The sequence below is a fragment of the Papio anubis genome, chromosome 9 (genome assembly GCF_008728515.1).
Source record: "Papio anubis isolate 15944 chromosome 9, Panubis1.0, whole genome shotgun sequence".
Taxonomy (NCBI): Eukaryota; Metazoa; Chordata; class Mammalia; order Primates; family Cercopithecidae; genus Papio; species Papio anubis.
The window spans coordinates 66,303,115-66,318,216 of NC_044984.1; the positions used below are offsets into that span (position 1 = coordinate 66,303,115).

The 15,102-nt window shown below is 40.5% G+C and overlaps 1 protein-coding gene across 1 annotated transcript in view; it reads left to right on the plus strand.

The window, feature by feature from the left end:
- Positions 1-15,102, plus strand: part of TPH2 (tryptophan hydroxylase 2) — a 97,992-nt gene that overhangs the window by 11,641 nt on the left and 71,249 nt on the right. The window contains exon 5 of the mRNA XM_003906783.4: positions 3,895-3,962. Coding sequence (XP_003906832.1) covers positions 3,895-3,962 — 68 coding nt within the window. The remainder of the gene's footprint in view (positions 1-3,894; positions 3,963-15,102) is intronic.

A 15,102-nucleotide genomic window follows, 5' to 3' on the forward strand; every position in this document is an offset into this window, starting at 1 on the left:
TTCTTGCAATAGTTTGCTGAGAATGATGGTTTCCAGCTGCATCCATGTCCCTACAAAGGACACAAACTCATCCTTTTTTATGGCTGCATAGTATTACTTGGTGTATGTGTGCCACATTTTCTTAATCCAGTCTATCATTGATGGGCATTTGGGTTGGTTCCAAGCCTGCTATTGTGAATAGTGCGCAATAAACATACGTGTGCATATGTCCTTATAGCAGCATGATTTATATTTTTTAAATTACACTTTAAGTTCTAGGGTACATGTGCACAACATACAAATTTGTTACATATGTATACATGTGCCAGGTTGGTGTGCTGCAACCATTAACTCGTCATTTACATTAAGTATATCTTCTAATGCTATCCGTTCCCTGTCCCCCACCCCACAATAGGCCCCGGTGTGTGATGTTCCCTACCCTGTGTCAAAGTGATCTCATTATTCAATTTCCACCTATGAGTGAGAACATGCGGTGTTTGGTTTTCTGTTCTTGCAATAGTTTGCTGAGAATGATGGTTTCCAGCTGCATCCATGTCCCTACAAAGGACAAAAACTCATCCTTTTTTATGGCTACATACTATTCCATGGTGTATATGTGCCACATTTTCTTAATCCAGTCTGTCACTGATGGACATCTGGGTTTATTCCAAGTCTTTGGTATTGTGAATAGTGCCACAATAAACATACATGTGCATGTGTCTTTATAGCAGTATGACTTATAATCCTTTGGGTATATCCCCAGTAATGGGATGGCTGGGTCATATGGTATTTCTAGTTCTAGATCCTTGAAGAATCGCCATACTGTTTTCCACAATGGTTGAACTAGTTTACAATCCCACCAACAGTGTAAAAGTATTCCTATTTCTCCACATCCTCTCCAGCACCTGTTGTTTCCTGACTTTTTAATGATTGCCATTCTAACTGGTGTGAGATGGTATCTCATTGTGGTTTTGATTTGCATTTCTCTCATGGCCAGTGATGACGAGCATTTTTTCATGTGTCTGTTGGCTGTATGCATGTCTTCTTTTGAGAAATGTCTGTTCATATCCTTTGCCCACTTTTTGATGAGGTTGTTTGTTTTTTTCTTGTAAATTTGTTTGAGTTCTTTGTAGGTTCTGGATATTAGCCCTTTGTCAGATGAGTAGATTGCAAAATTTTTTTCCCGAGATCATTTTTAAATCAGACAATGATTCTGTAGGGCCTAGGATTCTGTATTTCTGGTGATCTCCCAGATAAGGCTTGTACCAGAGAGCCTGGGGACCACATTTTGAGGAGCCAGCATCTAGACTGGGAAGGTCTTTCGAAGTGGGGTTCAAGGTTCACTCATAAGGTGTTTGTTAAAAATACAATATCTTGATGCTCATCTGAAGCCTACTGATTCAGAACTTTCAGGGATGGCCCAGGGATCTGCATTTAAAAGTATCTGCAGGAGACCTTGACGAGATCTAAAGTTTGAGAACTAATGTCTTAATTAATGTTCTAGCTCAGTGATTCTCATCCTTAGCTTTCCACTCAAATCACATGTGGAGAATTAAAAAGTACTGATGCTGGGGCCTCTGGGAATGTAGCCAGGTTTGATGTTTTATTTAAAGCTCCCAGGTGATTCTAATATTCTGTGAAGGTTGACCTATTTGGGATAGCTACTTGAGTGTCAACAGAAATTTAGCTGAGCACTTTGGAGTTCAGGCTGGGTCTTCAATTTCCTTTGATTTAAATTGAGAGAGGGAGGGTGGGTACTCTCTGGATGCTAGGGTTGCCAGATTGAGCAAATAAGCATCTGGGATGCCCAGTTAAATTTGAGTTTCAGATAAGGAAGGAATAGTTTTAGGGTATAAGTATGTCCCATGCAATACTTGGAACATATTTATACTAAAAAGATTATTTGTTGTGTATCTGAAATTCAAATGTAACTGAGTGCCCTGTATTTTATCCAGTAACCCTATCCCTGGCTTCAGTTCAGAATGGATGGCCAAGGAATGCTGTTTCTCTGTCACTACTAGTGCAGCTAGCATCCCTGTTTTACTTTGCCAGTACATGGTTCAATCCAGGAAGTTTTGGATCGCCCACAACATTTGCGTAATCACTGCCACACTAAGCTAATGAGGCATGATGAGTAAATCACTCTCTTGCGTCCTTGGAAAAGGTGCAGGTGTTTGCAGAAGAGAGGCAGTTGAGATTCTTCAGGAGGCCCAGCAGATTATGATGCCGTTACCATGGTGTCCAGTCTGGCAGGAACCGGGGAACAGATGCTATGCTTTTCACAGGACGCTTTTCCTTCTGTCATGGCCTGTTTTCTTTTTGAATAATAAAGGTGCTTAGAATTCTTTGGTTTTACCATCTCAAGTAGTTTTACTAGTGAGTGTTGAAACAAGTACTTTCTAGCATTACTGCGTCTACCCTATACAGCAGGAGACCTTTTCTAAAGGGCACAGATCTATTTGTGAATGTGGTAACTATTTATTTTATTATTATTATTATTATTATTGTTTTTGCCAAATACCCAAACTTCAAGGACAGTGGTAACTATTTTGTAAAAATTTTTATATAGACATTTTAGGACTTCACAAGCCTGTCTGTGAACCCCAGTTTAAAAACTCCCAATTCACAGTAAAAGAAAGTGCTAGTTTCTTGGACAGAGGATACTTCATTTCTACATGGTGTAAAGGTGGTCTCGAGTCATCTTCTCTCTCCTCCTCTTAGTAACTCTCTTGTCATTCCTGAAAGAAAGGTTGTTGACAATGGAAGTTCTTCATTTCTGTCCAGCAGATAGCCCTGTGAAGATTTCTAGCCTCGAGGCCAGTTTTCTTCAGCCAGGCAAGCGAGGGGCAATTTGCTAATGAGTTTGAGGCTCCTCTTGGGCAGCCCATCTTGCAGAACTGTCTTAGGTTCAGCATAGGTAGTCTAGGCCTTTGTGGGCCTCACCCTGTTCTTTCACTCTCCAATAGCATGATCCCAGTGGCTTGTCTCCTTGCCTGGCCTCCATTCTTAGGAAGCCATTGCTTTCTGGTTATCCTTCCAGGTTGCAGGGCCGTAGAGGTAGGAGTCAAATTGCAACAATTCCTTCTGAGCTTCCAACAGCTGGAAGAAACAACCCTGGAAAGAATTGATTGTCTGAAAGTGCTTAAAGGAAAGGAAAATGGAAAGTCTGTTGACAAGAGGAGAGATTTTTGAGTAAACCAAGAAGTCCTCTCTGAAGGATTTCACTTGACTGAAAAATGACAGACATAATGTTTAATTTCCCCAGTGGATGATGATGGATAAAAATCTTGAAGTTGGCTAAGACTAACTAGAATTGTAAGAAGTCAGAGTGGAATGGTGCTAGGCTGCTATCCTGTGCATGAATTCCCTAAAATCGATTTTGCATTACGTGGCTGTAGTCATAAAATAAAGCAAAACCTCTTTAATTCATACTGATTTGGGAATGTGTTGATTATTCTAAATGATAGGATTTATAATAAATGTCACATTTATTAGTTATTTATACAAAGCAATTAAAATTAGGTGAAGTTACTGAATAATCATGTTAAAGGGATCTGTTTTAAGGAATAGGATAGGATTAATTTGTGATTAAGATCAATTACATGCAAATGATGTTTGAAAACCTAAAGGTATTGTTTACAATATCAACTTGCTCAACTAAGTTATTCTGCTTACTTAGTGGAAAGGTAAACTTTAGCCTGAATTGCCACACATCCTAAATTAGTACAGCCCCAATTTAATGAAGTTTTACTGTAAGCACAATTTGTTTCTGTCTGTGTCATCAAGATGGCCATCCTAGGATACGATTTACATATGAATTGAACACTGAATAAACACCACAGTGATTTTCTTTTAGGTCTTCTGCAGCTAATTTTCAGCACTTTGTTAAATAACTTAATCTCTTTTGTGTTTAAGGGATTTAAGGACAATGTCTATCGACAGAGAAGAAAGTATTTTGTGGATGTGGCCATGGGTTATAAATAGTAAGTACCTGTATAACTCTTTCTTGTCACTGGCTAGTTAGGAAAAACACATGCTGTGTTAAACAAACCTGTCATCTCTTCACTTTAACTTTTGCAGAAGGCAGGCGTGAACCATTTTAAACACTCACCAACTCTGTAGGCTCTAAATGCCAACATTGATGTTTGACATCTGGGTATAATTGTAAAATAATGAGACCTGCGGGCCACATGCCAAGAGCTACATTTACACCATTGTGTTCCCAGCTCCACCAAGACAAAGACCATTTCTGTGCACTCTGCAGGTCTCAGAAACTGTGTTTTCATTTTAATTTTACTTTAGCCTTGACTTTTCAGTAACTCCCTTCAATCTCCTGCTTCCCCAATGAAAGTAGAGGATTCAGCAAGAATGGTGAAAGGGCTCATTTAAGGAGCCGTAATAGAAAAGACATGTGTTTGCTTTACATGGAGAGGAAAATTTCCTGTAAACTGCAGGGGTTATGGATGGAAGAGGAGGACCTCATTTCTCGGGGTGAGGACTGTGCATAGTACATGATGCTATGTGGTAGTGACAGGATGTGTTTGCGATGTTGTATGTTGACTGTAGGCCACGTTTAGAAAAATGCAGTGGTGGTTAGGCCTGTGTTTGTTCTACTCACGCTAGTATAACTCATAGATCATCACAATGCTCTCTTTCCTCTGTCTGGTATGGGATCAGCTACAGGAAACTTGTCATCAGAACAAAATGTAAATCCATACCTCGTAAGGGAAAGATTCGTCCTACCCCAATTGAGAGTAGGTGTGAAACTTACTGTCCTGAGAGGCAAATTTGTCATTGGTGAAAGTTTAGGACATTATGTACATTATAGAGGGTCTCAGTATGAGCTTTTTTTATAAAAAGGAATTTGACACACAGGTGCTTAAGACTGATGAGAAGATTCTTCATCCCACCTCTCACTGGGCATCCCTAGCTTCCTTTGATGCTTAGGTGCTCTTCCCTTCATCCTCCCAAGTCCCAGGCATCCTTCCTCTTTTCTCTACCACATTTAGGAAAACCATATTCTTGAAAACCAGGACCACATGGCACATGCCCTTTCACATATGCCTATTCTCATCTCCTCTGTTCTAAGCACCTTCCTTGCCCTCTCTACTGTGAATTTCCATCTCTTGCAATATCAGCATGCACTTGCCCTAGCCCAAGCCCAACCTCAGGCTCCCTTCTTACCCTCAGTACCACCACCCCTCTAGCCCCATCTCCCAGTGTTTCCTGATTAAATTGCCAAGAGAGGACTCGGACCAGCTGAGCTCACGTTTTCACCTCAGGCCCTGATAATGGTTGTGAGCCTTATGATTGGCTCCCCCTGGTCCACAGGCTTCTTCTGTGGAATCAGGTCATGACTGTATAGGTGGATCCTTAGAGGCGGTGTGGGCAGGGCAGTTTCTTTGTAGCATGACCTGCCAGAACATGGTAGAAGCTCAATGCCTGGCAGAGCCTTTTCCCTTAGATAAAGTAGATTGCTTTGTCACTCAGTCTGCCTCCTGAGTAGCTGGGACTACGGGTGTGTGCAACCATGCCCAGCTAATTTTTAAAATTTACTTTTTGTATTTTTGACAGGGTTTTGCTGTGTTGCCCTGACTGTTCTCAAACTCCTGGGCTCAAGTGATCCTCCTGCCTGGGCCTCCCAAACTATTGGGATTATAGGTGTGAGCCACTGTGCTTGGCCAGAAATTGTATTTTATATGTGGATGCTATATGTTTCATATATGTGTGTGTGTACGTGTGTGTGTGTATAAAATGACATGATTTCAGCTGGGTGCAGTGGCTCACGCCTGTAATCCCAGCATTTTGGGAGGCTGAGGCAGGCAGATCTCCTGAGGTCAGGAGTTCCAGACCAGCCTGACCAACAGGGAGAAAACCTGTCTCTACTGAAAATACAAAATTAACCAGGCATGGTGGCAATTGCCTGTAATCCCAGCTACTCGGGAGGCTGAGGCAGGAGAATCGCTTGAACCTGGGAGGCGGAGGTTGCAGTGAGCCAAGACTAAGAGACTAGCTCAAGTGTTACTTATTTCTTCTTGATAGAATTCAAAAGCTAAACAAAGGCAAGCTGATGTTGTGGTGATACAAGTAGAATATATGAGTCAACTAGTTTCATGGAACTTTGATAATGAGGAGTCATTTGGTTTTAAAGAAAATATATTTATATGGAGAGGACAGAAAATGAGCATATAGTCAAAATGATGGAAAGCGAGGTTCTCAAAGGGTTAACAAGATTTTGCATTTGCCACCTTTGCATAGCTAAAGAGTAAAATGAAGGTGTGATATCTGTAGGGAAAAAAATAGAAAATGGAGAAATTGATGGACATTTATATAATAGAGGGCTGGATGGAGCTGGGGCATTCCAGGATCTGGACCCAGTTTAGAGGGTTGGGGAGTGCTAAGGTTCAAGGGGCTTGACTCTTGGTAACTGAATGTTCAGGAGGCCAAGAGAGCCAGGAAATGGCCAATTCATCATTTTATAGTGAGAAACAACCCTCAAAGGACTCACAAAACCATCCTTATAGTCATGATAGCAGAGGAGGCAGGACTATAACCTTAGGCTACTTGGTGGCTGCAGAGTCAAAGCAAAGGATATTTACCTAACAGAGTTTAGAATCCAGGGCATTATAGCCCTCTCCCCTGGATGGTGCTGAGACCAAACTGACTAGACAGGATAACGGCAGGCTTAAAAACTGGGGCATTGGACTCCGACAGTCTCGGCTTATATGCACTCCACTGCTCCGAGCTCGGTGTGCAACCTCATTGTGCCATGGCTGTTTCATCTGGGAAGTGTGCCCAACAATAGGACCCATTTCACGGGGTTGTAGTAAGGACTAAAACAGAGAATGCATGTGCTGTACCTCACACAGAGCCCAACACATGACCAATGATTGTAAATGTCACTTACATTATTAACACATCTCCCCCAACCTTTTCCACAGGCTGTCTTCCATTTCCAGTGGACCTACTGTTTTCTTCTTTAGTGATGTTAATACCATTGTTTATGTGCCATTTTATCAAATAATGTAGCTGAAAACATTCTTGGAAGAAACTGTTTAGTTTCCCATTGAAGGGCTGTTGCATATACAGAAGCATTTTGTGTTGACCTACATTCCTCTTTACAGAGAGATTTCATAAAAAGCAGTCATATTCCTCCCCACTCCCTTTTTTTTTTCTGCACATGGGAAGCTGCCAAAATACTAATAACAGATTGCCAGTACTTCTTGTGAGTGGATGGACCAAGGAAGGTGCCTACCAAAGGTAGTTAAATCAGGAAAGCACGAACCCAGGACTTGTGGGAAGTAGAGCCAAAGATCATTCCTTAATGCCCTGTATGCTGTCATTGCTAAGGTTTCTCTGAGTGTGAGTTTGAGGATGGATAAGAGAGAGACAGTCCTGTGTGTCACTTGTGGGCTCATGTGCCTGCTGTGGTGCTGGCGGGGGTGGGGCACAGACACTGACAAATTCCACGTGGGCCTTCGCAGTTGTGTCCAGGCTGCCATGTAGCAGGTAAGGTTTCCCTTCAGTTTACAGGAGACAGGGATGCAGTTTCTAATTGAAATAGGTCTTTTTCTAGTGCTGATGGTTTTCTGAGTACATGAAGGAGAATGATGTGAATACCATAATTACTTCAAATAATCTCATTTAAGGGTGCAACAACCTGATTTTCCAAACTGACATTTAGAACCACTTTGTCCAAGGAATGGATCATTTGAGGTTGGGGTCGTTTTGAAAAATCCGGCATAGGCGGTCCTCACAAATATAGTTTGGTGATAAAATTAGGGACCATGCTGATGGGGAGAACAATTCGATTCCCTTCCCTGCTGATCATTAGTTAAGACTTTCTGGACAATGAGAAGAAGTCAAACATGTGGTCTGAAATGCAGAGAAAGATGGAGTATGGATATTTTGGGGTTGTAATAGGGGTTGGCAGGATGTAGTTTGAGGCGTCTAAAGGTAAGGAGAAGGGAAAGAAATGAAATACAGAATAATATATATTGAAACCACAGCCAAGAAGCCCTCTGGGGGATTCGTGTTGAATACTATATTTTCTGTGATATTCTTGAAAGGATAAAGCAGGGGGGAAGAATAAACACAAGCAGAGAAAAATGAAAAAATTCCACTCTATGATGAAAAAACAGCAGGCTCAAAGTCTGTATTACCATGAGCCCGAAAGAGGAGAGGGAGCGGGAAAGCGCCGGCATGCTGAGAACTGTCAATAGATGCCACTCAGGCGAGCTTCTGATTGACAGTGCTGCCGAGAAACATGATTGATTACCCAGAGGCCCACAGCCGCCTGCAGACATGAGTGTGGGAAGGCCTAATTGCCTCACCAATAATAGCACAGGAAACATTCATTAGTGCAAATATCATTCTTCATAGAAGATCTGAGAATGAACACCCTGGATCGAGAGGACACTGTTTCTGAAATCATCTGTGAGAGAATGTCTAACACACAGATCACACCTCTCCTCCCCCGCCCAAATAAAATAAATTCTAGTATAAACAGGAAAAAAGTACTCCATGATTAGATAATGTGATGTGCATATAGACTTGCAGTTCAGAGGAAATGGAAGTGCGTGGCGGGCAGATGGCATGTGAAGGAAGAGGAAATTGTGACTGCGATGTTGTAGCTGTTAGGTTTGTCTGAAACTGTCCAGTTTTCTGTCTTTGGTGCCTTCATATTTGAACCTTAGCATTAACTTTGCTGCATTTCTGTGGACTTCACAATTACTATATTGTTGGGGGAACAATCAATGATACATTTTTTCAGTTGACTGGAAATAAACACATTTTTCTTTTGGGGGCTGTTACAATGATTATTCCTCAACGATATACATGCATATTTAATTTAATTATATTTTTCGTGGGGATGGTGGTAGTTATTTCAATCCATCTTATTCTTTTGGAAAGAGGCCCTGAGCTCTAGCTTTAATTATGCCACTCTTGTTTGCTTAAAATGATTTTGAATATTATTGTGATTGTGTTTTATTATGAATGTACTTACTCCTGGTTGAAAGTAAGGTAGCACATGAACCTCATGTTCTTCTCATGGGGCTGCTTCCTCTTTGATTTATGTATTTTTATCCATGGAATCTGAAATGTAAATAGGCAACTACAACTGTCAATAGGTAAGGTAAACAAGAGAGTTTCAGCATGTCAGAATTTCCAACTCTAACCTAAATTAGAGCCGGAAAATTCCTTAATTTGCAAAGAAAACTCATTTGATTTCGAATTCAGGGATTCAAATCATCCCTTAACATTGCTTAGCCTCAGTTTTTCTCCTCTGTAAAGTGGAGATTAAAATATCTCTTCTGCCTCTCCTGGGAGTTTGTTTAAAGGATTAAGTGAAGTAAGTGGGGCATTGCTATACAATGTACTTTATTATCCTTATTAAAACAAGAGTCAAACACTCTAGACCAAAGGTATGGGGTTTACTCAGACCGCTGACAACATAAAGGCATTGGCTGTATTTCCTGTTTTTCTTTAGATCTGAGAGGCAGCGTGTGAAGTTTTTAAGTGTCAGAAGTTGGAGCTGCACTGCCTGGGGTGAATCCCAGCTTTACCATTTACTAACTGAGTGACCTGGGCAAATTGTTTAAATCTTCTGTACCTCAGTTTCTTTATCTGTAAAATGGGGATAACTCTAGTACTACTTTATAGGATTGTTATGTGGATTACATGAGTGAATATAGTAACAAAACTTAGAACACTACACGTGCTATATAAATATTTGATAATATTGTTATTTTCTCACTTCAAATGACCTCTTCTTTTTGTCTGTCCTCATGCTCCAAATCATTTTATTACCCTTTGGTTGCCAGCTGTCTCCACTCCCCTTGGCCAAGGCTTTTGTGCAATCCTGACTTCTGTCTGATTTTTACACTACATTAATTATTGCTACATAAAAAACAATCCCCAAATTTCGTACCTTAGAACAACAAACATTTATTATCTCACATAATTTCTGAGTGTCAAGAATTTGTGAACAGCCTAGCTGGAGGGTTCTAGATTAGGGAACCCTAATGTAGAACCCTAATCATAAAGCAAACTGTTGACCAGCGAAGCAATCATCCAAAGGCTTGACTGGGGCCAGAGGACCTGCTTCCAATATGGTTACTCACAGGGCTGTTTGCAGAAGGCCTCAGTTTTTAGCAACATGGCCTCTCTACCAGGTAGCCTGAATATCTTCAAGATATTGTAGCTGGCTTCTCCCAAATCACGTGATCCAAGAGAGAGAGCAAGGCAAAATCTATAATGCCTTTTATAACCTAGCATTGGAAGTGACACACCATCACTCTTGCTGTATCTGTTAATTTCATAGATCAACTGTGCCACATTGTGGGAAGGGAGACATTAAGAAACTTACTAAAGGTTACACAGCTGATCGTGCCACTTGCATAAAACACCAGGTATAGATGCTTCAAATTCCTTGGAAATAGAGCAGTAAATTGAAGAGTAGAACTGAAGCAAATATTTATAGTTCTAGGGTCATTTCCTGGATGGCCAGAATAGTTTCTGAGTAAGGTCACTTTTAGAGGTTTCAAGAATGCCACTGGTAGAATCTAAATGTCCGCTCAAAATTCCACACCCTTTTCTTTTTTGTTTTCTGAACAACAACAAAAAAAGTGGCTTTAGCAACTTCCACTTGACACAGGTGGTTTCATACACAAGCTGGAAATAACAGTGACAGAACTAAGTGACTTGCCATTTGTAACAGTTATTCTCCTTACAGAATTCTCAGCATATTTGAAATGCACAATCCTTGTAGTATTCAATATACTTAGAACTTTATGGACTCAGAACTCAAACCAGCCCTGTGACACTGCAAAACCATGCTGTTTCTCGCAGGTTGTTGGGGACATCTGCCAGGGTCTGGCATGGCAGTAGCATGTTTCCATTCCATGTGCTGATTTTTCCCTCTCTCCCAGGCCCCATGCTCTTCTCCTCCTACCCAAAGCCTGACCCTCGTGAGACATAGAATGAATGGAAATAAACACAGCTGGGCTGGGGCTTGAAAATTAATTGCCAGGAATGTGTCACTCTGGTTTTTACTAGCTGCTAGCCTATTTATTTCTTGATTTTTTTTGATTTATAAAATTGCACCCTTTGTGATTCATTTGCTCTGAGTGTAAGTACACAGCTAAACAGAGACCCTAAAACAAAACAGCTCCAAAAGAGAACTAGCATATTTGAAAAGTGCAATCACCAGCTCAGCAGGCACCTTCAATTTGGGTGAGCTTGTGAATATTCTACTCAGCTCCATCAGAGAGACAGAGAATTTTCTTCTTTTACATGCAGTGGTGGTGATGCTAACCTTCTCTTCTCATCAAAGCACAGAAGGGCATTTTCTTTTTTTACCCCTCCTCTTCCTGCTTATACCGCCAAGTACTACATGATGTCAAAACAAAGCCCTTTGGGACTGAGATTTGGTAACATACAGTGCATTTTAAGATATTTGAGTAGATACGTAAATATGGAATGGATGTGCCTTGGAATGAACATATTGGATTTCCAAGCCAGTATCTCACTTCTTAGGAGGTCTTCTCAGTTTCCTCTTTCACTAGATGACTCAGCCATAGGTCTGCAAAGAAAAAGAAAGAGATGGATGATCAGAGACCAATAAGAGTAGACTGCAGACTTGGAGTAGAGCTGTTTTGCTGCCCTGCCTCTCGCGCCCTACTGCTCAGTACTGAACGAACTGGGGTTTCTTCCGCTTGCAGGGAGCTGTGACAGTTTAGCTTTGTGTCTGAGCTAGGGGATTACTGCTGCTGAGTTTTTCCTAAGAGGCATTTGCAATTATTGCAACTTGCAGAAAAATAACTGGGGTGGCTTTACCTCTCCACCTTTCCAGAAATTTCAGTTGACCTTAGCATTTCTCATTTCATGAGAGAAGAGGCATGATTTATGGATCCTGCTTGGTTTCAGAATGTAGCTTAAAGGAATACATTACTAACAGGAGTTGTGAGTGCCACATTACCTATTTTTAGATAGGCGAATCTTAATTGGAAACATAACAAGTAGAAGGTAGAGGAAGAATGGAAGTGAAGGTTATGCTTTCTTAACAGGGAAAAAACTTAACTGGGGGGTTGCAAGTTTTTCTTATTAATGATGTTTTCCTCATCAGTTTCATTGACAGATAGTCACCTTGATGAATTGTAGGCTCTACTGTGATGTGAAACCAAGCTTTAATTTTTTTCGTTTCTCTGCCCTTTTGAGAAGAGGCACCTTAGAAGGCGAATATGTTTTCTCCCTGACTGAGCTAATTTTATCCCATTCCATTATCTTCCATTGATTTGCTTTCCCAGGTTTTGAATGAAACTGAGATATATGTGGCTCTTTGGGTACTTTGTGACTCCTGCATAAACACCAGTTGTTGATGCTTTAATTTCTCTGAAATGAAGCGGTAAATTGAAAAGTAGAACAAAACCAAATATTTGTAGTATTGGGGTCATTTCCCAGATGAGTAGGATAGTTTCTGAGGAAGGTCATATTAGGGACTTTTAGAGTGCTTCTCTTGTAGAATGCAAATATCTTTCTCTGCCCAAGATGCCACGTCTTTTCTTTTTTAAAAAAATCTGCTTAGCAACTTCCATTTGACATAGGTGGTATCCACACACAGGTCGAAAATAAGACCAATCGAATTAAGTGACTTGGGTTTTTATAAAGTTATCCTTCTCTTTACAGAAGTCTTAGCAGATTTGAAATGCACAGTTCTTATAAGGATTTAAAAGACTTCAGGCTTTATGGGATAATCATTTTCATGCCAAACGTTTCTCTCTACCTGAAGCGCAGCTCAATGGCTGAAAGGAAGGGAGCCTGAGAGTTGCAAAGAAAGACAAAAGGGAAAATTGATTTGGAAAATGTTTCTCCTTTTTGCTTTTTGGGCTTGGTGGGTTTTTTAGATGTGTGTGAATGCCTCAGTAGGATGCTGTCTGATTATAGTGTGGCTCCCACAGCTGTGGAAAACATTAACGCAGTATGGTCCTGTATCACTTACTGACAAGGACAACAGTTGCACCAAATTCTAATGTGTTTCACAGGGAAAGAGGTATGAGTATTTTTACTTTAAAATGATTTTCATGAACATGAAGGATTTGAATTACTTCTACAAGTCCTGCTTGAGAGGTGAATGGTTTACATGGAACAGTGCTGTTTTGTCATCTCCAGACCTGTTCCCAACCCTGCAGGGAAGTGATGAAATTTTATTCATTTTTATACACCTGGAGGAAGAGAATCAACCATATTGAGTACCTATTAGGCACTAGGCACTGGCCAGGATGTTTTACAGATGACCTCTCATTTGATCCTCACGATGTGAGAAGCCTTACTTCCCTGTTTTGAATGAGGAAATGGAGGCCAAACCTTGATGCTGGGTCCGTGTTGGGTACTCAGTACATTGTACTGATATGTATTGGTCAAGAGTGGGGTCTCTAGAGCTAGCCTTCCTACCTCTGAGTCCGCACTATTCTACTTACTAGCTGTTTGATCTTGGACAGATTATTACATTTGTAAGCCTCAGTTTCTTCAACAGTTAAGTGAGGAGATGAATAGTCATTTAGTGACTCTGTAAGATAAGCATTTTATGACATAATCCCTGTAATGAACTATTATAGTGTTGTTATTGTTACAGTGAAATGGGTGGGTGAATAAATGAATGCCACTATTAATTTGCACAGGGCCATGAGCTGTAGGATAATCACGCTTCTTCATCTATCACTCTGAAAAAGATCAGGGCCTAGTAGTTAACTGTGTTCTGTCCCTTTCAAACAAGGTGCAAGATGTATCTGATGAAATCTGTGGCTCTTAGAGACTCTACCTCTGTGACTCTTCATTCTAGTGGCCCAAGACTGTTAGCTGCTATTGGCGACTGGGAATTTTAGCTCTTTTCTGTATCAAGTTTTTTGAGCTCAAGCTCCTTGTGTATGTTGAGCATGCACATATTGATGGATGTTAGATACATTGTTGTTGCTGTTGATATTTAATTTCATGATAGTTTTTGCAGATGAAAATTACTTCTCTAGAATATGAAGAGGGCTTTCTGCCAGGTGAGAAAATGGTGGGAAGCCCTATCCTGTGGTGCACAGGACAAATAAAAACAAATAATTTCTAGGAGTTAAATCTTTGTTCTCCCTGAGGCTCCCTAGGTGCAGTAGTTTATTTTCATTATGTCTCTTGTAAAGGCAGCACCAATATTAACAATGTGAACAAAACAAACTAACGTTTTTGTTTGCTCCCATCTGAAAGTTCCTTAGGGCCCATAGACTCATTTACGAAAATTCATGTGCGCAAAACTCATTTGCAAAAGCAAATAAAATATGTGATCGCAAATGCTCTTTACCTGACTGGCCTAGGGGACTAGCTGAAAATGCGTTTATGCCTTTATATTTACTCTATGGCATGGCTTAGCAGTCATGGGGCTCCTAACCTCCTCTACAGATGAGTCCCCGTCAAGCCACGTATGTCAGCTGACTTGACTGTGTTTTGAAATTTAGGCGTAATTTAGATGGTTGTTAAGTTGCTGTACTGATTTGTGAGTTTTTGTTTGTAAAAAAATATTATTAAATAATTGTGGTCTGTAGCCTTGAAAATGCTTTTGAAGTTCATTCATTACAATGTCCAGCCAAGGAAACATCTCTGTATTTGGTTGAGTTTGGACTTTTCTCTCCCTTTGGGTTTACATATGCTGCCTTCTTTCCTGGTGAAAATTTTGGTTACAAGTATGACTGAGTGATGATGTCTAGACAAGGGTCAGGAAAACTGAATTGAGAAAATTAGAAAAAAGGAACCCTTGCATGTAAATTGTACATAGGAATAATTGGAAGTTACCAGAAAGTTTGTTAAAATCCTGAATCTTTGCTTTTTGCATAGTAATTGAAATATATGAGGCAAGACAAATACATATCTGCCAGACTCTAATGTATAACTACTTTTTCCCCAACATTTAAATTTGTATTTTGCTTTAGGCTGATTGATTGATTTTCTCACTCAACAAATATTATTTTTTTGTTTTGTTTTGTTTTGAGATAGAGTCTCTGTCATCCAGGCTAAGCTGCAGTGGCATAATCTCAGCTCACTGCAACTTCTGCCTCCTGGGTTCAAGCGATTCTCCTGCCTCAGCCT